At 34.7% G+C, this 26,291-nt stretch overlaps 1 protein-coding gene across 1 annotated transcript in view; it reads left to right on the top strand.

Annotated features, from left to right (window-relative positions):
- The window catches only part of LOC128215530 (putative ferric-chelate reductase 1), a 36,348-nt gene extending 13,401 nt beyond the window's left edge, over nt 1–22,947 (top strand). The window contains exons 3-16 of the mRNA XM_052922213.1: nt 211–332; nt 930–1,030; nt 1,974–2,172; nt 8,833–9,021; nt 10,874–10,972; nt 12,016–12,178; nt 12,945–13,070; nt 13,813–13,928; nt 14,698–14,784; nt 15,310–15,381; nt 16,080–16,179; nt 17,015–17,161; nt 20,228–20,322; nt 20,835–22,947. Coding sequence (XP_052778173.1) covers nt 211–332; nt 930–1,030; nt 1,974–2,172; nt 8,833–9,021; nt 10,874–10,972; nt 12,016–12,178; nt 12,945–13,070; nt 13,813–13,928; nt 14,698–14,784; nt 15,310–15,381; nt 16,080–16,179; nt 17,015–17,161; nt 20,228–20,322; nt 20,835–20,927 — 1,709 coding nt within the window. The 3' untranslated portion in view covers nt 20,928–22,947. The remainder of the gene's footprint in view (nt 1–210; nt 333–929; nt 1,031–1,973; nt 2,173–8,832; nt 9,022–10,873; nt 10,973–12,015; nt 12,179–12,944; nt 13,071–13,812; nt 13,929–14,697; nt 14,785–15,309; nt 15,382–16,079; nt 16,180–17,014; nt 17,162–20,227; nt 20,323–20,834) is intronic.
- Nucleotides 22,948–26,291: the final 3,344 nt, after the last annotated feature.

The raw sequence follows: 26,291 nt of genomic DNA, 5'->3' as shown, positions 1-26,291 counted from the left end.
AGTTACCACATTATATTCTTACTAAAAATGATTGAAAAACAAAAACGGGCGGGGCGTGGTGTATCAAAACAACGCAGCCTTCCCTTGCGTGTTAAACTACATGGCTACCTTGATTAAGCCCGTGCCTATATCAACGCGTACACTAAGGTAAAGTAGGTTGTGTGCTTATGTTAACCGGAAACAGTAAAGAATAAATTATTATATTTCTAGTGAACCTTGCGGGTGGCTCCTTCAAAGGGTTCCTCGTCCAGGTGGTGGACGCTTCCGGTAACCTTGTTTCCGGTCTGGCACCCACCGACTCGGACGCCCAGGCTCTAACATGTGTAGGAGCGGTAAGTCTGGCTTGAGTGCAGTGTTAAAACAAATATTGTCTCATTGGTGAAAATAATATGATACATCATTATTTAAAGGAAATAGTACTTTTAATATATCCCTTTTTTTAGTGTTTTACGCAACATCATCTCCAACTCTGATACTTTATCAACATTTGTTTGCTTCACATGATGTGCACTCCCAATCCACAATAATACCCATGTTTTTAAAAATCCAATCTCCCAGTCTCGCTTTTTTTAAATTTACTGGTATTTACGTGGTAGGTAAACCCACCAAATTTCGAATTGGAGCAATATGCAAAACTTACGAAAGATACATGTGTCGTAAACGATGTGATACATCAGTAAGTAAGATTCAATGCGTTGTATACAACGATATAAATATTATGTTGGTTTTTGAAAAAAAAATCTTGCAATTGTATCAGCTGGTGTCGAGTCTCTTTAAATATCTACCCACCAACATAATCGCGCATTATCAACATCTCTTTGCGTTTTCTCGTCCACAAAAGTATCAACAACTCACTCAATAGTCAATTACGAAAAATCCCTTATAACTTTATTTTTTACATAAATATCCACCCTACAACGTTTTTACAGGGTGTGTCTACTGGGCTTTCTCACACGACCGGAAGTGTGAAGTCCTCCCTCGCCTTTACCTGGACACCACCGGCCGGAACAAACGGCCAGGTCGACTTCCAGTAAGTGTCAATTTTTTTTTTACAGATAAGGGAAGTCTATTGCAAGGTAACGCTTGGGCAGAAAAGAACCGATATATCAAGGTCAAAAATAAGGATAACTTGTAGTAAAACAACTCTGATCCCAATTTCTCGTAACGTCTTAAGTCCCATAAAGCAGGATTAAGTTGAGCTCACTATTTTTGTTTTGATGGTGTTTGTGTTATATTTTCATTCGTAAAAGTATTTGTACTTGAAAAGGAAACAATTGCTTTGAAAATCACAATATACTTTTTTTTTGTAAAATTAAAACTAATGTTGCACAATATAGTTTGATGCTTTTTATTTTTAATTTTAATATAATATCGTGTTTGACTTTAAAAAAAAAAATGCCCTTGATTTTGGTAAAAAAATATTTCCGATGTTTTGGCGCTTTTTTACTGGTCCAGCTGGCCACAATATCTCCGACACTTCTTAAGCTTAACAGGATTAAGTCGCTTATTTCAATTAGCCAGAACACATACTGAAAATGGATTTTGATAAATGAAAAGTGGTTTATTCTGTTAATCATACATATTATCCGTACATAATTTCTAAAAAATTTAAAAGAAGTAAATATAACACATTTTATAGAACAACAAAAATAGTGAGATTAGCTTAATACTGTTATAAGGGACTGAAGAAGTTTCGAGAAATTGGGACCACAGGAGAACTTGTGACCACTTTACCTATCAATTAAAAAAATACTTTCATAAATAAAAAATGATAGTGCACTAAAATATCATTTTTGCATCAACTTGAATTATGCGCCTTTCAATAAGAAATTCTGTTTCATGAAATTAGGTACTAAAGCTTGGTTCTGAAGAGCTTTTACAAACTAGATACAAACAGATAAAATCGCTTTAGTACTGTAACAGTTCTTCAAAACTTTTGAAACCCATACTCCATACTGGTTTCTGCATTTCAGAGTTACCGTAGTAGAGGAGTATGTCACATATTGGATTCAACAGACGGCCCTGACACTTACAGAAGGCGGGGCAGTTCCGCCCGTCTCCCTCCCACAAACCTCCACAGCCGTAAGCCCCACTGACAGTCCGTCACTAACAACTACTTCCGTTTCAATTTCCTCTTCTACTACTACTACTTCTACTACTACCGAAACCCAGGTAAAAGTCTAACATGTTCAAGTTCATAACACCATAACCCCCTTTGTTCACATGCACATGTATGTCAAACACTCCGCGCAGCGGTTACCTCCCATTGACTTACGTCATGAAAATCACGTGAAAATGACGCAATCACGTGACGTCATTCAATTTTACTTCCTTTTTAAATGAAATAAAATCGTACTTAATCGAAAACGTTTATAAAGCTAAAATGACGTGACGTTTTTTATTTTATTTCATTTTCAATTAAAATAAAAATATTTTTTTTAACGAACATTAACTTATATTTAGCTGAAATCCAGCTGCTTTTATGAATAAATTATTCTGCTTGTCAGGGGAGATCACTGCGCAGGAGTTAACGTCCGTCTATGTTGCACAGTGATTTGGTGGGAATGAGCTGAATTTTGACCTTTACAAAATTTAGTGACATTTAACCTAAAATAACCTAAATCTTCCATTTGTTTTAATAATTGACCAGTCACCAAGACAATTATTGTACATTGTATCAATAACTCGTCTAGAGCAATTTGCAGACTTTTATCAGTTTATGCATTGATTAATGCAACCGATTTTTTTATTTATTTACTAATTATAACCCTATAAAAGGGTTTGATTGAAAACTAGCGACTGGTCAATTACTGCAATACAGTCGAACCCCGTTGGCTCGAACTCCCAGAGACCGTCGAAAATATCTCGAGCCACGGGAAATTCGAGCCAAACGGGAATGCTTACCTTCAGTTTAAAGAAATCGGTCCTTAACATCCAGTTCGAGTCAACGAGAAGTTCGAGCTAAGCGAGTTCGAGCCGACGGGGTTCGACTGCAGTTGTATTATTCAGAACGTGATTTTGTAGCTCCTGAATTAAAAGTTTAATACTAGAATACTGTATAAAGAATCGTGCCTGTTCAGTAATCAGGAGCTCCACCCTAACGGTTGTAATGCCACTGCTATTACGTGAAAAACTGTTCCTTCGTATAAATAATGTTGTCTCGTACACCTTTTGTAGATCTAACATATATCTGTATCCCCATGTCAATGTAGCGCTTTAGTGGGACATAGACTTGTAACAATGTGTACAACATGTTTTGTGGTGTAACATGCTTACAATTGTATATGTTAAAACACCTTGAATTAGAAGGGAATAAACATGGGTCGATGGCTGCTAGTTTAAACTTATTAACTTTTATTTTTAATAAGTTGGTTTAGTTTTGAAAATATGAAGACAATAATCGTTAGTTGGTCTACGTATATAGTATGGTTTACAATAGTTTAAGCCCGGAATTATAGATATTCTGTTTTTTCCAACCTAATCCTTCGGTACAAACAAAATTAAACCGTTGTAATATACACACGTTACTTCGGAAACAATAGAGTCATTGGACTGTTACATGAATTTCAATAGCTCGATATTCACCTTTTATTTGTACCGGCATGGGGAAACCCAGTTACGGTAATTCCGGGCTATATATATTTCCAATGCTATTTACAAACACGCATTGAGTTCTTCCATCTGTCAAGATATGATCAGCTTTACTAATCCAAATATGCCTTACAGTCAGATGCAACTACCGATTATAGTGCATCAAGTGCCATTTCTACTACGACTTCTATATCATCTAATCCTGAAATGGAGCCAACATCAAGGTCATCAGTTAATTTAATTGTATTAACTTCCACGGATTCAATCGCTTCTTCGACATCAGAAGTGTCCACTAACTCCACGTCATATTCTACAACGCCTTTAACAACAGTAAATGAAAGAGACCTGACATCAGTGTCAGCAGAGGATACAAATGCGTTTACTGTAACGGATTCAGTCGCTAATTCGACATCAGACTTGTCCGTTAGCTCATCATCACTTTCTACGACACCTTTAACACCAGTCAAGGATAAAGGTCTAGTGTCGGTTTCAGCAGTAGATAAAAATGTATTAACTTTAACGGATTCAGTCACTATTTCAACATCAGGCAATCCTACTAGCTCCTCGTCGGATGCTTCTTCAGTCGCTTTGTCAACACTAAATCGGGGTCAAATATCAACTTCTAGTAACACTTCTTCGACATCATCAACCATCTCTAGAAGTATGACTACAACAACGATATCTATGGAATCAAGTTCGGCAACTTTGACCAAAACGGCTGCTGTTCTATTCAACGTAATTCCAAAGGAGTCAGGGCTAGATGCTGGTATAGAAACAAACGAAATCATTGATAAACCTAGCATGTTTCCTGATATTCACCATCATGAAGGAGAATCAGTAAGACAAGGCAAACATCAGGATACAAACCACCATGTTCAAACATCCACACGCAGCTTTGAGGTTAAGACGACGCCCCCACAAACAAACGCAAGCACAACAACAGAAGGCGTTCATAGAACAACCTCTCCTGTCATATTAACAAGATGGCGTCAGAAAATTGGAAATATGATCCGGTCAATAGGCGGAGGTCAAATTGAAACCCCGGGAGAAACATTTGAAGTGTCTCCGAGTGAATTTGTCGTAGAGCCAGTACAGATGTTCAGACCGGAACCGATAGTTACAGATGCACCAAACGCTGCCTCTGCAGGAGAAACTGACGATCAGAAGGTAGTATGAGATGTTGACTGTAATGACAGTCCATGACATAGAAGCATGTGGACATTTAGAAACCATGCATCGCCGCGGTTGACTGGATAGAATAGCATAGCGGCATGAAGCATGATCGAAAAGCATGCCCACAAATACGAAAGTATTTCAGTGGAAGGAAGGATTTCCCTCGTTAAATAATAGTGTATACCTTCAGTAGCCTAGCATCGTCCTATGACTTGTTGATTGGGTAGAATACTTTAGCGGCATGACGCATGCGCGAATGGCATGCGCACATAGTCTAGAGCGCGACCTTGATGCGAATGTGTTTTTATGGAATCGTGAAACATTTTGCATTAGAACAAAGCAGATACATTAGAAAATAAGGATATGCTATGTTTTATAATATTGTTTGGTCTTTTTTGAATCATAATGCTTAAGTAAATGTTAAAAGACGTATGCCACGATTGCGAGAATAGTCAACTAGTTCTTCCCAAACGGGTCAACGATAGTTCTTTATGCTTATAAACTTTCCTAGTACAAAATAAAATCTTTAAGTTCTTTGGAAAGCTGGTTCGATATTCTGAAACCACTCGGTCAGAAAAACGTGCGTATTCTTTACATCTTTAAGTACGTTTGCAAAACGCCGACTGATTATACGCTTAAATGGCTGGAAAGCTATCGCGACATGATGCATTCCGACAGGCATGCGATCGAAAAAAAATGCAAATACAGCTGGGTCAATAGTTTAGAACAGAACATTTATTGTTAACTTGAACAATTACAGCTCATCGTTATGCTATGCAGTATATAGATGGTAAAAGGAAGGACCGATGAGTCTTGTTAAACAAAAACGTGCAGACTTAAATAAAGTAGTCTTGCAAAAGTGCTGAATGATGTTATGTGTGGGTAACTTTGGTGGCATACTAGCGTTCCGCATGCTCGTACGAAGAGGTTGCTCTTTAAATGACTGTACATCAGGGCTTTCTTCGAACGCAGCGAATGTTTAGCATGATATGTGTATATACATTTAATCGCTATATATGCAAATACTTGGTTGTCGGTTGATAGTTATGCTTTAACATTAGCGAAATACCAAATAATATGTATAAGGGTCTATCGCGTTGATTGTAATTATAAGATTCAGGGTATATGCTATACAATTCATCTTCCTAGCATAAGGTTTTAGAAGCATTTTGAAAATGATACATGATTCATATTGAAAAACAAAAACAACAAAATGCTACAATGTTTGATCAAGGCGACAGCTGACTATGCCTGTAGCCTGACATGCAAGTCGATTGTAGAATTGCTTTGTTATTGTGCTTGTCTGCTTTGAGGCATACTTAATTATATGTGTTGTGTTAATATGCATGTATATTACGTTTTACATTGTGTTTCCATTTACAGTAAACTCAGTTTGTAACAAACAGCTCATTAAATATACGTTTTAGAGAAACGGCCCACGTTCAAGAGCGATGGGCAATCGGCTGAATTTTCATTATCGATTAATTGGACAGACATACTGTCTTAGTAATCAGATTAATCTATAATTATTAATGAACAGAAAATTAAAAACAGCAACAACATTTTATGTCATTACGCATCCAGTTAGTAGATATTGGTAAATTTAATAACACATATTGCATGATAGTTTAAGAATCAAATAAAATTCATAAAATGAAATATTTATGTAGTTTGCAACTTTGTAACTTTTTCCAATTCACAACAAGCACATGTATGAGAAATTATCAACAAAACAAACAAGAACAAAAATCATTCGATAAATCGATACCGACATACCGTAGTCGCCTAACGCTGACTTTTAGCCCTCGGCGACGATAACCTAATTTCAATGATACATTGAAAACTACAGCTTATGTATCCAGTTTTGCATGATGGACTGTACATTTTTTTTAAAAGTTTCAAATCTTATGTGTAGGATCCTGAATGGCACAATCGGCACTAAACGAAAGACACAAACGTACCAAACAGCAGGCAGACCACACAAACATCAATATAATTGTCGACACATATGATATACCATACCTAGATTTGTGTTTGTAATGATGGGTTCATCCTTAAATGTGCTTAAATAACTAGGAATGTAGATTTACATTTCGAATAAAATTAAATGTGAAATGTGTTAATGAAATTCATTTTATGTTCACATTTGTCACTTTTTTATAGTTCTTTTGGCTGTAATGAAAATCAATTGTACAGTTTGACATTTTGATGGCTATAAATTAAATGTCTTTAAAGACTTTCTAACAATGAGACACTAGACGTATGATATTCATCGGCCATATGTTAGAAAAGCAACCTTGTTACTTCACCTACGTTTGAAATTAGATATAATGATGAATAATGTAATGACTTTTACTGATATTAATATACAGTCAAACCCCGTTGACTCGAACTCTCATAGTCCGGCGAAAATACCTCGAGCCTCGGGGGATTCGAGCTAAGCGTGTATGCTTACCTTCAGTATAAAGGATTCGGTCATTTACATCCAGTTCGAGCTAACGATGAAATCGAGCCAAGCGAGTTCGACCAAACGGGGTTCAAATGTAATGTCACTACAATTTTGCAATCACAGCAAAGAAGTTATACAAACATATGATGAGAAATGTCAAATGGTTTAACATGTGGTACGCGAGTACCAGTTTATAGACATTATTTCTGATAGATGTCATCATCTTCAACTCAAATATTAATTATGTGTTAAAATGTTTTGTTTTTTTTTAAATTAATGTGAACGCACTCATCTTTAACACTGAATCTAGCTTTAAAAGGTCTTGCTCATGTTTTTTGACCAAAAAAATGTTTCACGTTTATGCGTCTGAAAACACTTAATTAATCATTTTTTTTACTCTATGATATCGACATTGTAGAAAATAATACAAGTTTGTTATTTAATAAGTGGGATCATGCGAGCACACACCATTAAATTCAATCAAACATAGTAAACCGACGCCTTATCCACTAAGCAAGGCTTTGTGCAAGAGAGATGGCTATTTTGACTCCATAACAATACATTGATAACATCACGTGATAATGACAATCAACCAATCACGCAATAACAGATCGCTGAAAGACGTATTTTTATTAACGCTATTGAAAATTGTGTTCTTAAAAGACAATATTTGAGCAAAAATATCATCATTTGCTGAAGGGTTCCAGCCGTCAGTATCTTAGTTATAACACTCCTAATACGTTGCCTTACATTATTTGTAACAAAAACGTGCATTTTACAAACCATGAGCGAGTCGCTTAAGATGTTTTCAGGATTTAATATGGAAAACAAACATAAATTAGGACAAAATGGACCAACGATTTTGTAACTTGATGACTCTGTATTGTCTTACACTAACCCATGTGTGAGAAATTCATTAATTATTTCAGCCATATTTTGTTTGCCAATTTCCTGGTTTGGATGGAAGAGTGAGAATGTGTAACACATTTATAACACTTAAACTTTACAAGCTACTAAATTTTCTTACAAAAAACAATGAATTAATGATTAATTCGTTCTTTAACAGTTTCACACCAGACGTTTTTATGGAAGAAGTTAATTAGAATCCCAAAAAATTTGACAATTAATGTTTTTTTGCAAAATGGTGTACTATTTGGTGTTTCTTTATAACTTTACTAAAATGACTTACTTTACATAATACAATACTAAAATTCTTTGTAACACAAAATTGGGATGAAATACATATGCTAAAATGTAATCCAAGTATACACTTTTTTATCGCAAATGAAATTATTCATATGGATTATGCGTAAAACAATTCATTTTTATACAGAAATATACAGAAAAAAGCCATTTATTTAAAGTATTGATTATTAAAAAAACACATTTTTTGTTACAGTTAAATATGTCTTATTTTAAATTTGAAAATATAGTAATATTTGTTGCTGTTTCGATACAAGCAAAAAAATTCCATCATATTGACGTTGTTTTTGAAATCATACAAAACCTAAAATGAAAATATATTTCTAGATTAAGATACCATTATTAAATAAAACGTTATTTAGTAAGCATACCAATGTTATAAACACTTGCTAACTATTTCTATGTCGTCTTGGCAGCTCGGAGGAATCCAAGCAGACGCCGCGTGTGGCGTTTCGAAGGGTTGTTTCCAGGACTGCACGGGAGGCTCGTGCCGCTATTTAGTCACGTGGCAGGACTTCGGACAGAACGTGGCCTTCGAGATGTACGGAATGGTGAAATCCGCGGACTCTTACATCGCTCTTGGGTTCTCATCTGATAGAAAAATGGTAAACTGCCGTTTCTTTTCGTTTGTCATTTTAATGAATTATGATCGTATGATATGTCACGTACTCGTGTTTACTCGTTTGCCTCCTGTTTATCATGCGCAGTTTGCAATATTTTAAATGACTTGGCCCCCGTTTCAAAAATATATCTTAAGTCGTCATCCTTACGTTGCTTAAAGCTGCATTCTCACAGATATTCCGTTTTTACATCTTTTTTTTTTGTTTTTTGTCTTAGAAAGAGCATTTTTTGCGGTTATATCTGCAAACCAATGATAAAAAGATTGCTGACAAAAGATCAGATCGCGGATTTTCATATTTCTGTTCGAAAATTAATGTTTTATGGCTTAAACCGTTACTTACAGTTTTAAAAATATGCAAATTAGACATCAATTTTTGAACTTAAAAATAAAAATCTGCGATCTAATCTTTTGTCAGCAGTCTTATATAACTGGTTGCCATGGTTTTCGCAAAAATTGGTTCGGTCCAAAACAAAATAAAAAAGGTGTCAAAACGTTCAATCTGTGAGAGTGCAGCTTTAAGAGTGCTCAGGTATACCCGTTATGTTCGATGAATGTCCTTATGATACGTTATTAAAGCGCAGTTTACGCCAAAGACGAAGCTACGCCTTGACATTTACGATCTTAAGCCTTTCAATCTTTATTGACATGGGTTACTTGGGTGGTATTCAATATGCAACTTAAAACAATCTTATGGCCATACGCCACTGACCCCATTCACTATATTGGTTGGTTATTTATACCACGCAATCCGATACGCTACATCAATCTTAAATCAAAATTAAGTCAAACACGAGATACCATTACTGTTGCTGAAATTGTCTATTATCTTAAACACAGGTCTTGTACTTCGCATTGTAGAAGGTAAATTATATTTTAAAGTCACATACACGTTGGTTAGTTGGTGTGTCATTTCAAACTAAGGATTGTTCAAATGTAATTACCACAGATACATGCTTCTTCATTTCTCATTTGCGGTGGGAAATGACTCCGATTAAATGCTTACTGAGGCGATATGTAAAACAATACATGAATGAAAAAACACTTCGATCATCATTGATCAAGTTATCAAAGGTGTGAAATGAGATTTTTTTCAAATGTTATATTAGTCACAAAATCATGAAAATGAATGGAAATGTTGCATATGTTTTATATTTCCTTGTAGGGTCGTGAAGAATTTGTATGGTATTTTGAAACAATACGAGCTGATGATAGTTTCTCTAATCGCAAATTATAACATTCAAACAATAGCTGATGAACAAGATTCTTAATGCATAGTATAACATTCATGCAATAGCTGATGATTATGTGTGTTATCGCATAATATAACATTCAAACAATAGTTGATGAACATGTGTCTTATCGCATATTATAACATTCAAACACTAGCTGATGAAAATATGTCTAACTGCATATAAAAACATTCATACAATAGCTGATGAAAATATGTCTAACTGCATATTATAATATTCATACAATAGCTAATGAAAATATGTCTAACTGCATATAAAAACATTCATACAATAGCTGATGAAAATATGTCTAACTGCATATTATAATATTCATACAATAGCTGATGAAAATATGTCTAACTGCATATTATAATATTCATACAATAGCTGATGAAAATATGTCTTATAGCATATAATAACACTCAATCAATAGCTGAGGGAAATTTGTCTCATCTCAAACGATATATGATTTAAATAATATTTAGTGGTTTTGTTAAAAAAAACTTTTTAAAGTATTCGAGGGAGAAAGGTCTTTCTTTCACAAGCATGTTCTCAAGGATATTGTGTGCTAATAATTGTGTCAATGTATGTTGTGTTTTTCTCCAGGGAAGTGACAGTGTGATCGAATGTGTAGCGAACAATGGCGGCGAGGTCCGAGTGTTCAATTCCTACAACAACGGCTACAGTAACCAGAGGCTCACCCCGGTAAATTACACTTCATGACGTATACCCTTTTCATTGGCCAACTAAATATTCATCGTCGGCAACCGCGGTACCTTCTTTCGTTAAACTCCATAAACACCGTGGGAAAATAGACTTATAAAATCGTGTTTAAATGAATTTGCAGGAGGCAGTGGAGACATGTTTTCTTCCATTTAAGTCGCATGATTTATATTCAATAACCCTGTATTGTCAGTTCTCACTGCAAGCGAGTGGTTCATTGACTTATCATAATATACACAAATAACTAACGAGGCAGTTTAATTTGTTCCACAAGAAACAAATGCAGAAATATGCACATGTACTCTATATACTACTGTTTTCCCTAAGAAGAGGCTAGAAAAGAACTTGAACAGCAAGTCCATACAAATGTATGTAAGGCGTGTACAAAGTTTGCATGTCAGTCTATTTAACGTGTTTATATGGGATTCTTTGTAGGTTTCGAACATCCCCATTGTTGCATAATTTGTATTTTTAGTGTTGAGTCTGCGCATTGCGTCTGACTTTGTAAGAATAGTAGAAGGAACTACCATTAAAGTTATGTTTTTCTTGTTGCTAGGGCTTTCGCCTTTCTGACAGTCTAATTGGGATGAGGTTCCGCCCATATTTAAGGCAATGTTTGATGTTGTTTAGGCTTATGTGGTTTTGGGGGTTTCTGGACATGTTCATCTTATAATCTTATATGTATATAGAATAATTTTACTTACTCGTGTTTTATTGAAATAACCATGCAACAATATCAAACGGATGAAGGGCCATATTTAAGTGTTGTCCGATGTATGTGATGATAAATCACCAGTGTCCCTTAGTAAACCTACATATGTGCCTTATTTCCGTTTATCTTTCAGAGCGACTACGGTACACAGATATACCCGCTTAATATGTGCCTCATTTGCTGCGTTACTTTTAGAGGGTCTACGGTATACAGATTAACCCATCAAATGCGCCTCATTTCCCGCTTATCTTACAGAGCGACTATGGTATGCAGACAACCCACTAATGTACCTCATTTTCTGTGCATCTTACAGAGCGACTACGGTATTAGCAATTTCCAGGGAGGAATCAGCAACGGCGTGCTACGGTGTCGCTTTTTCCGAATCAAGAGCGCGAATGGCACGGCCCTCGAAAACACCATGTATGACCTGAACCAAGACTGGCATCTCATGTTCGCTACGGGCCCAGCCATGCAAGGTCAGTTGTTTGCGTGTTTCGTACTTTAATGAAAGTATAACATGAAATAGAAGACAACTATGATGTATGCCAATACTGAAAGGGGACAATATAGGTTGACACAATTTATTTTTGAATTTTGATGCATATTAATGTTAAACTCATTCGACTTTAATGATAAAAAGCAAATAATTTGTGTACAGTTAGTGTAAAATATCAGCGTTTATAATTGCGGATTTACAATTAAAAGCTACGTGGCTTTACATTTCCCATTTAAAATAGCGCCTAATATCTCCAATATATTTCTTAATTGTACACATATCATATGGTTTTTGTTTTGTTTTGTTCATTACAGCCCAAAACATGATAATGCATTAAAATTACGAAAGAAATATATCTGTATTTAACCATGCACATATAAAGGGTTGTAAACCGTCTATTTTACACAAACTGAATCAAGGTAATAAAAGTTAAAACTTAATGTTCATCTTTAATGCTACAATTCAAAACCAACGACTGTACATGTATTGGTTGTCATTTTGTAAACGCACAATACACAAAGGTAATAAGTATCTGTACTTCATCTTCGTTTGTTTGGGACCGTGCTGACCTTTTGGCCTCGGCCTCTTGACGGTCATAGTTTTGTTGTACACAGTCGAACCCCGTTGACTCGTAGCTCTCACAGGGACCGGCGAAAACACTCACAGCCTCGAAATATTCGAGCCAAGCGGGAATGCTTAATCCATGGTGTTTATATGTATATTATAATTATTATACAATTATTTAGGATTTCTGATGATGCCTCACTCGACCTCAGACTTACCGCCCGTCTCCAGTTCTCGGGTGGACCTTCAATCCTCTGCCACGGCGGTCGGCCAGCGGGCGGACACTGACCCACTTGTTAAGGCACATGGTGAGTATTTTGAGGTCGTCTGCTTTTCGATCAAACAAGTTAACGCCATACCCCTGGCCAAAATATCACAAAACACTTGAGTCAAATCTCAATCTGAACTCATTTTTACCACAAAACATAACGATGTTGATCAAAACTTTGGATCGATATTTCCCAAAAAATAAAAATAATAGTAAAGCCAAAAATTGTACTCGATTAATTATTTATTTAAAAAAACCCAATGAGTTTTACACAATTGCCATTTTAGCTGCAAAATCCGTTTTCTTTGACCTCTGGACAAAATATCACAGACCGTTTTTGACACTTCAAGCCCTTTTACAATTATGTAACAATCATCTATTTTTGAAAAAAAAAAGTTTTTTCGTGATAAACAGCTTTCTTTTGTCCTCCTTGTCTGAAAACTCTGGGATCTGGGTCTCATGTCTTTGAACACAGTACTAAATGACAATTAACCAATAAACAATATACATGGTATTTGGTGCCTTTTTGTGTCACCAGGGCCTGCATCCACTATTGATCTTATCCTTATCCTTAGACATGCCTCAGTGATTCAGTTCAGCCTATTGGTCAGCTAAATATACAGGCCAATGCAAACTCTTAGTTTCTAATCTTGAATTGAAGTCAAATCTAAGTTGCTTATTGAATACGGCCCGGGGCAATAAACAGGAGATGAAAACTGAGATTAACAAGCTCTGAATTCATTTAGGTCTTAGCTTACGCTAAATGTGCCTCTCTTTTCTAGGATGTGTGATGATCTTTGCCTGGGTGATGTTCACTAGTATAGGAATTCTCGCCGCTCGCTACTACAAAAGTGCCTGGTCGGACAAAACCTTCTTCGGACTGAAAATTTGGTTCCAGGTAAAGTTACTGTAATTAAGTTTTTTTCATCTTATTTTGAAATATATATTCCAGTTTGCTTTTAAATGCTGGTATCATATCCAAATTATTTTGCTATTCCCATTTCTTCTAGTTCGACGTTTTATTATAGTAATTTTCTAATGCGCCGTTTTATTATTGTGCTTTTGTTATTTTTACGGTAGGTCCTTGTACATATTCTGACGTTCTATTTTTGATTCGCTCCAACTATTGTGGTATTTTCCAGCACTTTCCTACGTCTAAAGTTACATAAAATTAATTATCAGACAGAAAATTTCTTACTTACTTCTATTTCAGTATTTTTTTAATTCTAGAGTTACATTTTAGGTACATTTGACTAGTATACCGTTAACATTACATTTGCAGCTGCACTCTCACAGATAAATTGTTTTGACAACTGTTTTTGTTTTTTGTCTTTGAATGAGCCAATTTTTGCGTCAATGGCTTGAAACCATTGATATAAGACTGCTGACAAAAGCGCAGATCGAAGTATTCATATTTACGTTTGAGAAATAATGGCTAAACGCGTTACTAACGATCAAGAAACATGAACTTTTTGGCAGTTTACCAAACAATTGAGATCTGTATAACAGTTCTATTGCGAGTTATCTTATATGACAGAATTGAAGACACTGATGCTAAAATGAGCTGATTCTTAGACCAAAAAATAACAATGGTAAAAACTGTGAATTTGTGATAGTGCAGCTTTAAGCATGTATTCGTCTTGTAAGACAATTTTGATCTTTTACAGGTTCACCGGGCGTGTATGGTGGTAGCGCTCGTGCTCAATTCTATAGGATTTATACTGATTTTTGTTGCAATTAAAGGATATAGCACGGTTAGTAAACTTTGTTTTCTTGTCCAAGTTCTTATACACACGCTTAAACATTAAGCACAACTTGGGCAGATCATGTTTAAAGAGACAAACATAGAAAACGCCCGTTTCACAACTTTTCAAATGTTGTTAACTGATGCCATAAACATTGGGAAAGCGCTTTCGCACTGTAAGTGAAAACTAATAAAGACAAGAACACTGAAAACTCGCTATGTCGAACTCTGTTATCTCAATGATCTGGTTATGTCGAACATTCTTCGATTTTTACGTTTTTTAATACGTTTTGTAATATGGTTATATCTAATGTTCGTTATCTCGAAGTATTTCCCTACGTCCCAACGAATTCGACATTGCGAGTTTTATGTTACTATCGATTTTGTAAACGCCAAAATTTATCTGTTTTCTTGGAGTGGAAATACCCCAGATTAATTTATACTTCGAACGAGTATATACTTCGTTCAGGAAAAAATACATTTTTATCACTAGCTTATAAGATAAATACTAATCATATGCCCATTTTTGTTTCAGATTTTAGGAGAAACATACTTAAAATCTCATCCAGTTTTAGGTATAATCGTCACCGGTTTATGTTTAACAAACGTAAGTATATAGTTGGATTTTCAATTAACTAGTATAAATGTTATACAGTCATTCATGTATTTAAGGAAGTTTTATCACAACCATGATTGGCTTAAATATTTAGATTGATTACTAATAATTATTGACAGACCGCGACCATTTCATAATTTAACTTAATGAAATTAGGCAAGTCATAATCATTACGCATTTAACCAAGATATAATACATGTATGTACATTCATCTAACACACCCTGTTCCGTTCAACCCAAGGGGCAACACTGTCACGTGTACAAATGATTTAAGGATCTCGGTCACATTCTGTATGAATTTGCCTATTTTCCAATGATGATTTAAGCAATAAAGAGCATATATATGCATGTTTTTGTTAAAGTTACCTTTATTTATGCCTATTTTACATGTGTTTTTGCTACTTTCTGCATTCATATATACTGGCACTATGTTGACTTTGATAAAAAAAAAGAATGATATACTAGTATTGTGATTTTTTTTTCATTAATAGATGTAAAATTGTAAAATGCAACTTCATTCAGAATTTGAAATATCGTGATTATGATGGCAAATGATTATATATACGATCTGAGGTACTTGACTATCTAACTAAATGACATCTGTATCACTCCGGTTGGTAATAATATTGCCCAGAGTGTTCAAATGATACAATTTTCCGTCTTACTTTATGAACTATATATTCTTCCAGCCAATAATGGCGTTCTTCCGACCGGGCGGGGACTCCGACAAACGGTGGATATTCAATTGGGCCCACTGGGGTGTCGGCATGACGGCTTACATCCTCTCAGGTAACCACACCCACCCCAGAAATATGAAATTGTTTGGCATTTGCAGGGGCAGTGATTACGAACAGCCTCAAGTCTAAGTTCAAACTCAAGACTCAATATGGCAAAAATTAATTTCATTGATTTCATTGATGCTGAAATATATTACTGTTTGAATGTTTTACTTTTATTTACATAAATGTTTGTAAAGGCAATGGAATATATATGATCTTTTGTTCCTTCGTAAAAATACTTTTCTGAGTCTGAGTCTAGACTTGGACTCGAGACTGTTCGTTAGCAGATGTTCGCGACCCGAAACTTATTTCATACTTTACGGTTGTCATAAGCTTTAAAAAAATTGTTTTTGTTTCCATTAACGTCTTGCGTCTGAATTTCAGACTCAAACTCAATAAACTTTTTTTAAATGTTTCAAATTATCTATGATATAGCTACAACTGACAAACGATGTGTGCCTGGATTTCGAAAAAAATATTAATAACGATACAGAAATTGACGTAATATAAGGGCTGATATTCAAAACTGGTCTTAATTTGATCTAAGAACGATGTAGCTAATCGGATTACTGATCAATAGAGTGAACGAAGTCAATGATCTATGACCGTAAGGTTGACTTAAGATGAATGTTGATTACAATCCCTATATGCTTTGCAAAGTATTTTTCTGCTTAAATACTTATCATATTTTCATTAAAAGTTTAACTGTTGCTGATGTGAACTATGGAAACATTTTGTCAACTTTCAATTGCATGCAATAAAGAATGATCAGCTAAAATTGTTTAAAGAATTCTACTTGTATCTATGCAATTATGTTAATCAATACGAATACCTCTATTTTACAGCTGTTACGATATGTTTTGGATTTAAACTGCCCAAAGCCCGAACGCCATCCTACGCCATTTACATAATGATTGTCTACGTTATTTACGTCATCATTATTGACGTCATCTTTGAGTTGATAGAATGCATGAACAAGAAAGAGAAAAGTGGTAAGTAGCCGACATTTAATTGAATAGTTTTTCAGTTTGTCATAGTTGTAATTAAGGTTTTCATTTGGGAAAGAATATGTATGTATCTGTAGATTAAAAAAAACTTTAGCATCGATGCTGTAAAGGGGCACTTTATAGGTTTACACTTGACGTATGGATTATTTTTCAAATTTGAATGCATTATTATGTTGAACTCATTTGACATTTAAAAAACCCATTATCCTTTAAAAAAATGTTGAAGTTTTTTTTCAGTTAATAGTAATTTGGCCACACATTCACACATTAAAAAAGTGCCAAACTATCGCTTTTTTGTCTGAAAACATATTATATGCTTTTTTCATCATAAAGTAAAAAAATGTGTTATATATAATAATGCATTAAAGTACATCTGATTTGGCATCTATTAAGTTTACCATGAAGTGTGTCCCTTTAATGTTAAATGATACTACTTGTATATGTTCGGAGCATGTGGAAATATGTTAAACTTAATGGTTATCACCGCTTGTTGGCATTGGTATCGTCTATATCATTATCTTTCAGTTTGTCTAAAAGATGCACTTTTACTCCGAAATAACATTTACCAAAAAATATAATTGTTTTAATATACCAAAAATGATGAATACATATCGAAAAGAATGGTTCTTATGTAGGATACCGAGTTTAATTTGAAAGAAAGATGCAGAAAACACGGTATTTCTATCTTATGAGATGATAATGGGTCACAGTAACTATTTTTTAGGTTTATCAGTCAAAGTCATGTTTGTTATATATGTGTATGTATTGAATTTGAATAAGAGTGTCACTTAAAATAATGAATTATATTGTGTTGTTAGTTTTAAATAAACCACCATACACTAGGTATTTGGAAAGACAATGTAATTTTATTTGCAATAATTTGTTTCCTTAGAAACAACAATAAAACTGCCAGCATCTGTGATCTATATTAACACAACACTCAAGAAGAAAATGTTTTCGAAAGACAAATACACCATTTCGGGAACCGGTATATTTTTTATAGATGTAACTTGTGTGTTATTCCTACCTACGCATCTTGCCATTTAGTCGTACTTACATTTTTAGCTTCCCTCTTTTTGGAACAAAGAACTCTATATATTGTTAAACGTATTCTTATTGTCGGAATCTGAAAAAAAAGCGGAACACCTCGGCCATTTGCCATTGAAATCAACCTCGGATGAATATGGACGGTTTACAATGTCAGAATTCTTTACATTTAACTACGATGCAAGTAGTACTTAGATTACGTTATAATTCCAATATAGCATTTAAACCTAAGGACTTGACTCTCGGGAGTCTTGTTTATTTACGTTATAATTCACTTCACTGGCAATCAACTTTAAATTAGTAATACACAATACACATTATAACATTACATTTTATAAGTACTATTATTAAAAAATAAACGAACTACTTTTACTGATGAACCGACATATATCCGAGGCTGTTTTCAATGGAAAATGGCCGGTGTTCAGCTTGCAACACCCCCACTTCGCTTCAAATCAAAACTCTTTCGAAGAGGTTACATAAATGCAGAAACGAATAGTAATTTAAACAATTCTAACATGAACTATTGTCGAGTTATGCCCCTTGTTCGACTAAACAACAACATCAGACGAGTAATGGCGTTCACTCAGCGGCGCTCTTGTAAAGCATACTACACTCTAGTCATACCTTGTAAGCGCAGACTCAACTTTATTTTGCTATATATATTATTATTATTCATTATTAGATGTGTACGGTAGTTATGACTATTAGATTATAAGATCGTTGGCACGATATAGTAAGTTGTGCCACCCTATATTAATTTTGTAGTGGACGAATAACATTTTTAACCAGAATGGCTTTTTATTAGATGCTTACAGGTCCTGACAAGAGTGGCATTTGTTTGATATTGTGTCATATTTTAGCTTCTATTTAGGTTTGCGTTAGTGTTTGCTCATGGATTTACTTGTGCTAAATTGTTTGCTCATGGATTTCCTTGTGCTATAGTGTTTGCTCATGGATTTGCTTGCGTTAAATTGTTTGCTCATGGATTCAATTGTGCTAAATTGTTTGCTCATGGATTTTCTTGTGCTATATTGTTTTCTCATGGATTTCCTTGTACTATATTGTTTGCTCATGGATTTCCTTGTGCAAAATTGTTTGCTCATGGATTTCCTTGTGCTATAGTGTTTTCTCATGGCTTTGCTTGCGTTAAATTGTTTGCTCATGGATTTTCTTGTGCTATACTGTTTGATCATGGATTTCCTTGTGCTATATTGTTTGCTCATGGATTTCCTTGTGCTAAATTGTTTGCTCATGGATTTCCTTCTGCTATAGTGTTTGCTTATGGCTTTGCTTGCCTTAAATTGTTTGCTCATGGATTTACTTGTGCTAAATTGTTTGCTCATGGATTTGTTTGTGCTATACTGTTTGATCGTGGATTTTCTTCTGCTAAATTGTTTGCTGATGGATTTCCTTGTGCTAAATGATTTGCTCATGGATCTTGTGTCAAATTATTTGCTGATGGATTTCCTTGTGCTAAATTGTTTGCTCATGGATTTTCTTTGGCTAAATTGTTTGCTCATGTATTTTCTTGTGCTTATTTATTTGTTTGCTCATGGACTTCCTTGTGCTAGATTGTTTGCTCATATATTTTCTTGCGTTAAATTGTTTGCTCATAAATGTTCTAGTGTTAAATTGTTTGCTCATGGATTTCTTTGTATTAAATTGGTTGCTCATGTATTTTCTTGTGTTTACTTGTTTGCTAATGTATTTCCTTGTGTTTTATTGTTTGCTTATAAATTTTCGTGTACTAAACTGTTTGCTCGTGGATTTTCATGTATAAACTTGTTTACTCATGGATTTTCTAGCATAAAATTTGTTTGCTCATGAATTTACTTGAGCTAAATTGTTTGCTCATGAACATTCTTGCGTTATATTGTTTGCTCATGAATTTCTTTGAGTTAAGTTGTTTACTCATGAATTTCCCTAAGTTAAATTGTTTGTTCATGGATTTTCTTGTGACAAAGTTTCTGCTCGTTTTTTAACATGTATTTATTTTTACAGCAAAGGTTGAAGGAATGGAAATGACGGCAAAGAATGGTACGGACAATGGTGCTGTACCCAACGGCAACATCAACACAAAAGATAAAATGCGAAAGGTGGGTTTCTGTAGTTAAATAGCGATACCATTCCGTATCACCAAATGCAATGGAATGCATACATGCATTACCTTTAATTGAGTTTGAACGTACGTTTTTTTTTTTTAAATTACAAGCAATGTACACAACGTAACTTTTCAAAACTCAATTGTGTTTGTCGTCCTCCCCCCACACTCATAAACCTTAACCTAGCCCCCTCCCTGTTTATTGGTGCGTTTCTAAGAATCATTTTTACAACTAGTTTCTTACATGATAGGCGCACAATATAAGTTGATGAAAATTTTAACTACTTATAATCTAAATGCATTATCACGACTCTTTGACTTTTTGGTTAAAACAAAAACACGGGGAGATATAATTTAAGTAAAGATAAAAATAGCTTTTATAAATGTTTGCATTTAAAAAATAATAGCTACATGGCCATAAATTCTTTTTTTCAAACGCGCCAAAATATCGCCAATAAGATTTAACCGTTAATACTTTATTCACTTATACTACCTTTGTTTTACTAGGTGGACAAGATGAAGACGTTTTTCCTTGCCCTCCACATTGCTTTTACGGGAGCATTTGCCCTCGTTCTGACGCTAGTGGTGGCCTTGAACTGATCGGATTCGACCTTTGCGACTCTAAACGAGTGTTTGACCTTGACCCAGTTCAGCCATGGCATTGTTGACCTATTATCAACCTTCACATAGGCTATGATCTACATTCTACGCGATTTGACAGCCATTTTCACTTCGAAATCATTGTCGCCATGGATATGCTATAAACTTGAATCGATATCGATCTTCCACCTGCATTTTACATTATTTTGCAAGTATCGTTCACTTTAAAACGATTTGCTATCTGCCTTATCATACTCATAAGAAAACAAATTCTAAAATCTTATTTCAGTCCATAGTTGCTTTGAACAAATAATTCATTTGCACTCCACCGTTTTATGACTGTCTGTCTTCTGCAAAGCTTTTGCTCTGTCTCTGTTAAATTTTTCCAGTGATATGACATTTAAATACAATCGAATCTCGTTGGGTCGAACTTGCTTGGTTCGATTTCCTCGTTGTCTCGAGCTGGATATAAAGGACCGATCTTTTGCTTCAGTATATAAGCATTCTTGCTTTCTCGAATTTCCCTACGCTCGAGGTATTTTCGCCTGTCCCTTGGGGTTCGAGACAACGGGGTTTCACTTTTACACAACGAACGTAAAACCAGCATTTTAGACCAGAAAGAATTTGAAATATAAACGTTATTGCATTGTCCTTAAACCATTGATGATTTTAGCTTAGATATCATGTGTTTGAATCACAATCCATGGTATTTGTCATATCAGCTTGAAAATTTGGTATAAAATAAAGGAGAACCTAAAGACACACATTTAGACATCTCGTATGATTTCATGTTTTCCGTTGTGATTCGATCAAGATTTCCCTTCAACTTATGTGCAAGAAACAAAACACCAATATCATATCACTTGACCATATCCCTCATGATCATTTATCAGTTTTTACGTTTTGGCCGCGGGCACCAACGATTCTATATGCAGACAAATATAAACATATGTAATGTCATGTATAATTGATAAAAAGCCATAATGCTCATTTATCATTGCGAGGGCATAGCGCTAGAAGAACGTATCTCATGCTGTGTCAATATGGATTTACAACTTTCATGCGCTTAGCCCTCGATTTGTAAACATAACTAAAGCATAATCTGCAGTCATACCATAGCATGTGTATTGATAAATATACTTGTTTAAACATTATTTAGAAACACCCAAGCAAGCGTATACTGTCGATTCATTTTTTTTATTTTCGTAACGTTAAAAACTACAGCATTTATATTAAATATTGTAACATATGTGACGTCATCAGCGAAAGCGAGTCCTATGGAGGACAACATGACTTTTTCACATTCGGAACCCCTAGGTCATTTTCTATGGAAAACAATACTCGGATGTATTCCGGTACATCAGTAGAACAAGTGCGTTAAGCTATTAATAATAATAATATTAGTTACTAGTATATTAAGTGTAAATTGTATAACTAAGTTCAAATTGATTCCATATTTAGATTTCTAAATGGAGAGTCCTTAGGTTAAACTGCTAAATTTAAATTACTACGCGATCTACTTTCAGCGTAGTTAAATGTAAAGAATTCTAACATTGTTAATCGTCCATATACATCCGTGATTGTTTTCGATAGAACATGGCCGAGGGTCCGATTGGACGTTTTTCATTTTTGCAAGGTTGTATGCCTCATTTGAAGGAACTCATCTCTATATAAATATATTTTTCGAAAAGGTTCTTTTACTTAATTTTACATATTGTTATACGTTTCTTCTTTAATCCCATCTTTTGGTAAAAATCGGTGCTTATTGCTTATGTGGAAAGCTCGACGAGGCTCTTTCAAACAGACGACGACACCAATGTTTAGCACTAGACGTTGGTGATTGTGTGATACCGTTATGTATATAAATGGATGAATAATTATTATAATTGTAAATATTCAAATGAACAATATGTTGTACCTGTTAACTGATATTCATTGTTGTTATATTACATTAATCATAATAGTGACTTGATTGTACATGTATATAAAAACTACTTGATGAAATAAATTATTGACTTTACTAGACCTTATCCTTCATTCCATACTGAAACCTTAAAGTGTCCTCATGATCAAGTCTGCCATGGCAAACATGCAACTACCATGGCAATAATGACCCACGGTATAAATTTATGTACAATATTACAAATGTTGTAACGGCAATAAACAACTTCAATATACTGTGCAATCTTTTAAACTGTTCAGATATTTCACAGCCCCATAGCTCACACGCATACTGTGTAGTTTTTATACTGTTCAGATCTTTCAAGAACACACAATTCACATGCGTACTGTGAACTCTTTTAAACTTTTCAGAACTTTCACGGCCCCATAACTTACACGCGTACTGTATACGCGTTTTAACTGTTCAGATCTTTTAAAGCCCAATAACTCACGTGCGTACTGTTTTCTATTTTTAACTGTTCAGATCTTTCATTACCCCATAACTCGCATGCGTATTGTGTACTCTTTTAAACTGTTCAGGCCTTTCCTTACCCCATAACTCACATGCGTACTCTTTTAAACTCATCAGATCTTTAACAGCTTTATAACCCATATGCGTTGTAGATAAAATATCGGACAGGAAAAATAAAGCCAAAAACATCGAGGTACCTGTTACTTAAAGGGACTGTACACCAGATTGGCACCAAAAACAGTTTTTTTTTCTGTAACGAGTCTCGGGACAATTATCTAATAAAATGTGTTCCGCTTTGATATCATAATTGTAAAAAAAGTACCAAAATGTAAAAAAAAAATGTGTCAGAGATCGGGTTCGAACCTGTGTCGCCAAAATTGCAGTCCAGCGTTGTATCCACTGATCTACTACGGCTTACTCTAACTGGGTGACATAATTAAGCTATACACCTACCTCGGTAATATCACGTGATAACACCGACTAGCCAATCACGCATAAGGAATGAATTCTACCTGGTAGACATACCCAGTAGTAATTTTTAATGGAAAAATACGAAATAACTGATAAATTGTGAACTATAAGGAGTACAGTCACTTTAAAAGCATGGCGTTGCATTTGTCCATTGAACCTGTAGATAATATTAGAAGATAATGGTGTGCCATATCATATAGCTCTTCCCAATATGTAATATGTATTACATTGAAATAAACATTGCATTCTAAAACACAGCGGATAGTCAGTCTTACATTGGTAATGATCTCTTATTTACATTCTAAAAAACGCCGGATAGTACACTTACCATTTCTTCTTATTTTTTCTGTATTTCATTACAAATAACCCACGAGTTGCACTCTTAAGCACGCCGGAAAGTCAGCTGACCAAAGTGTTTATTATTTTGCATAACATTAACAATGGCCACCAAGTTGCATTTGAAAGTGCAGTACACCAGTGACCATATTCGGTTGATTATATATTGCAGAAGAACTTCAGATAACCACTCGGCCTTTTTATGTATAACGATTAAAATAATGACCGATATTTGAAAGAGTATAACATTATTGTCAAACTTAAAAACTGCTGACTGCTTGATCGACGTGTTTTGTAAAATAGTGTTCATAATTGCTTCAAAGTGATAATTTATGCATAAAACAGTTAATATATCATTGTTTTAGAAGAAAATGCATGTATACATGCTTTGAAATAGGATACCATTTTAGGCCGCTAGGCCGCTTACTTTACGCCGCTAGGCCGCTAGGCCGCTAGGCCGCTGAAGTGCTTGATCGACTTTTATGAAAAAAAAAGAGTTGAAAAACGCTTTAGAGTGATAATTTGTGCGTAATACACATATTACTATAAAAAGTAACATTTTACTGTAAAATTCGCTCCCGCAATAATGATTTTCGTCTCCCCCGTGAGATTATCACAGCACGTCAAGGCGATTATGGGATAATTGCCTGACGAAGACGAGAACGTGCACACTGACGTCATTTTCACGTAAATAAAAATGGCCGCCGTATACTTGGAAGGCAAACATATAAACGTTATTAAAGGCTTTAAAGGAATTAAAATGGAACTATCGGTGCAATAATAGTGAAATTAGTTTTACCAATCACGACACCTCCCGTGTTTCAGTAACGAATACTACCCGAACACGTACCTGATGTCGGTAAAGGTCATAAAGAAGTGAGACAAGGAAATGTTTTGTTGAAACGTTTTGTTTTACTTTATTCGCTGAGAAATGTTAATTATTCCAGCGAAATGGCTAGGGTCATTCAAGCCGAGATTCGTATGAAACTGTTGGCTTGTTCGACCCTCCTGTGCTCACCTATAAAAATTAACATCGCAATCACCCGATGTAAAACTGGAAATATTTGAAAAAGGGAAACACCTACAAAAAGGTTTGCTATTTTGATTTCCAGTCATTCGTTATTTTTCGCAGCCAATGCCATTCGAAACCATTTTGTTATATCTCATTTTAAGACTTTCAGACTACATGCTAATTATATGACATATCCTTCATTATTCCACAAAATCATGTTTTAAATCCATTTGAAATAATTAACAAATGACGAAACATATGTATTATACAGGATGATAATGGCTGACCATGGCTTTTGGTTGATAATTGCCCAAGTATATATAATGGGCAATTATTTCCCCAACTGGGGAAATCATCATCCAAAAGCAATGGTCAAACATGTATTATTCTATAAATTAAAACAGTAAATATATCTTTTTTTAGAAGAACAGGCATGTTTACATGCTTTGAAATAGGATACCATTTTAGGCCGCAAGGCTGCCAGGCTGCTAACTTCACGCTGCTTGGCCGCTAGGCCGCTGAGCTGCTTGAGCGACTTTTTTTGAAAAACATTTTTTTGATCGTTCAGATTGATAATTAGTGCATTTAAACAGTTAATTTTTCATTGTTTTAGAAGAAAAAGTATATAAGAATGCTCTGAAAAGAAAACAATTTTAGGCCGCTATGTTAATGTATGAATAAAAAACACTTTGATTTATCATTGTTTTCCAAAAATACGCATTAACAATTGCTTTGAAATGGAGAAAAAATTAGGCCGCCAGGCCGCAAACTTCACGCCGCCAGACTTCCACGCCGCTAGGCGGCTAACTTCCATGATTTTTCGATAGATTGTACTTATTAAATAATTTCTTCGTGAATAAGAAACCATGATCGCTTCACTGCGCGCCGCTTCCTAAAAAACAACACCTTAATAAACTCTAACCTGTACTAAGAATACAACCTGGTGTAAACCCTTTTACCATTAAATTTTGAGTTCTAGTAAACACCAACCACGAATTGCATATTAAATCGGCTTGACGTTCAAATGTTTTATCTTATAAAGTTTATAGCATCCTCAAAGTGACACTCTTATTCAAAATCAATACATACATATATATAATTAATAGATTATAAACATTAATTTTGATTGATA

Source organism: Mya arenaria, chromosome 13 (assembly GCF_026914265.1).
Source record: "Mya arenaria isolate MELC-2E11 chromosome 13, ASM2691426v1".
NCBI lineage: Eukaryota > Metazoa > Mollusca > Bivalvia > Myida > Myidae > Mya > Mya arenaria.
This window is presented reverse-complemented; position numbering and strand designations above follow the sequence as displayed.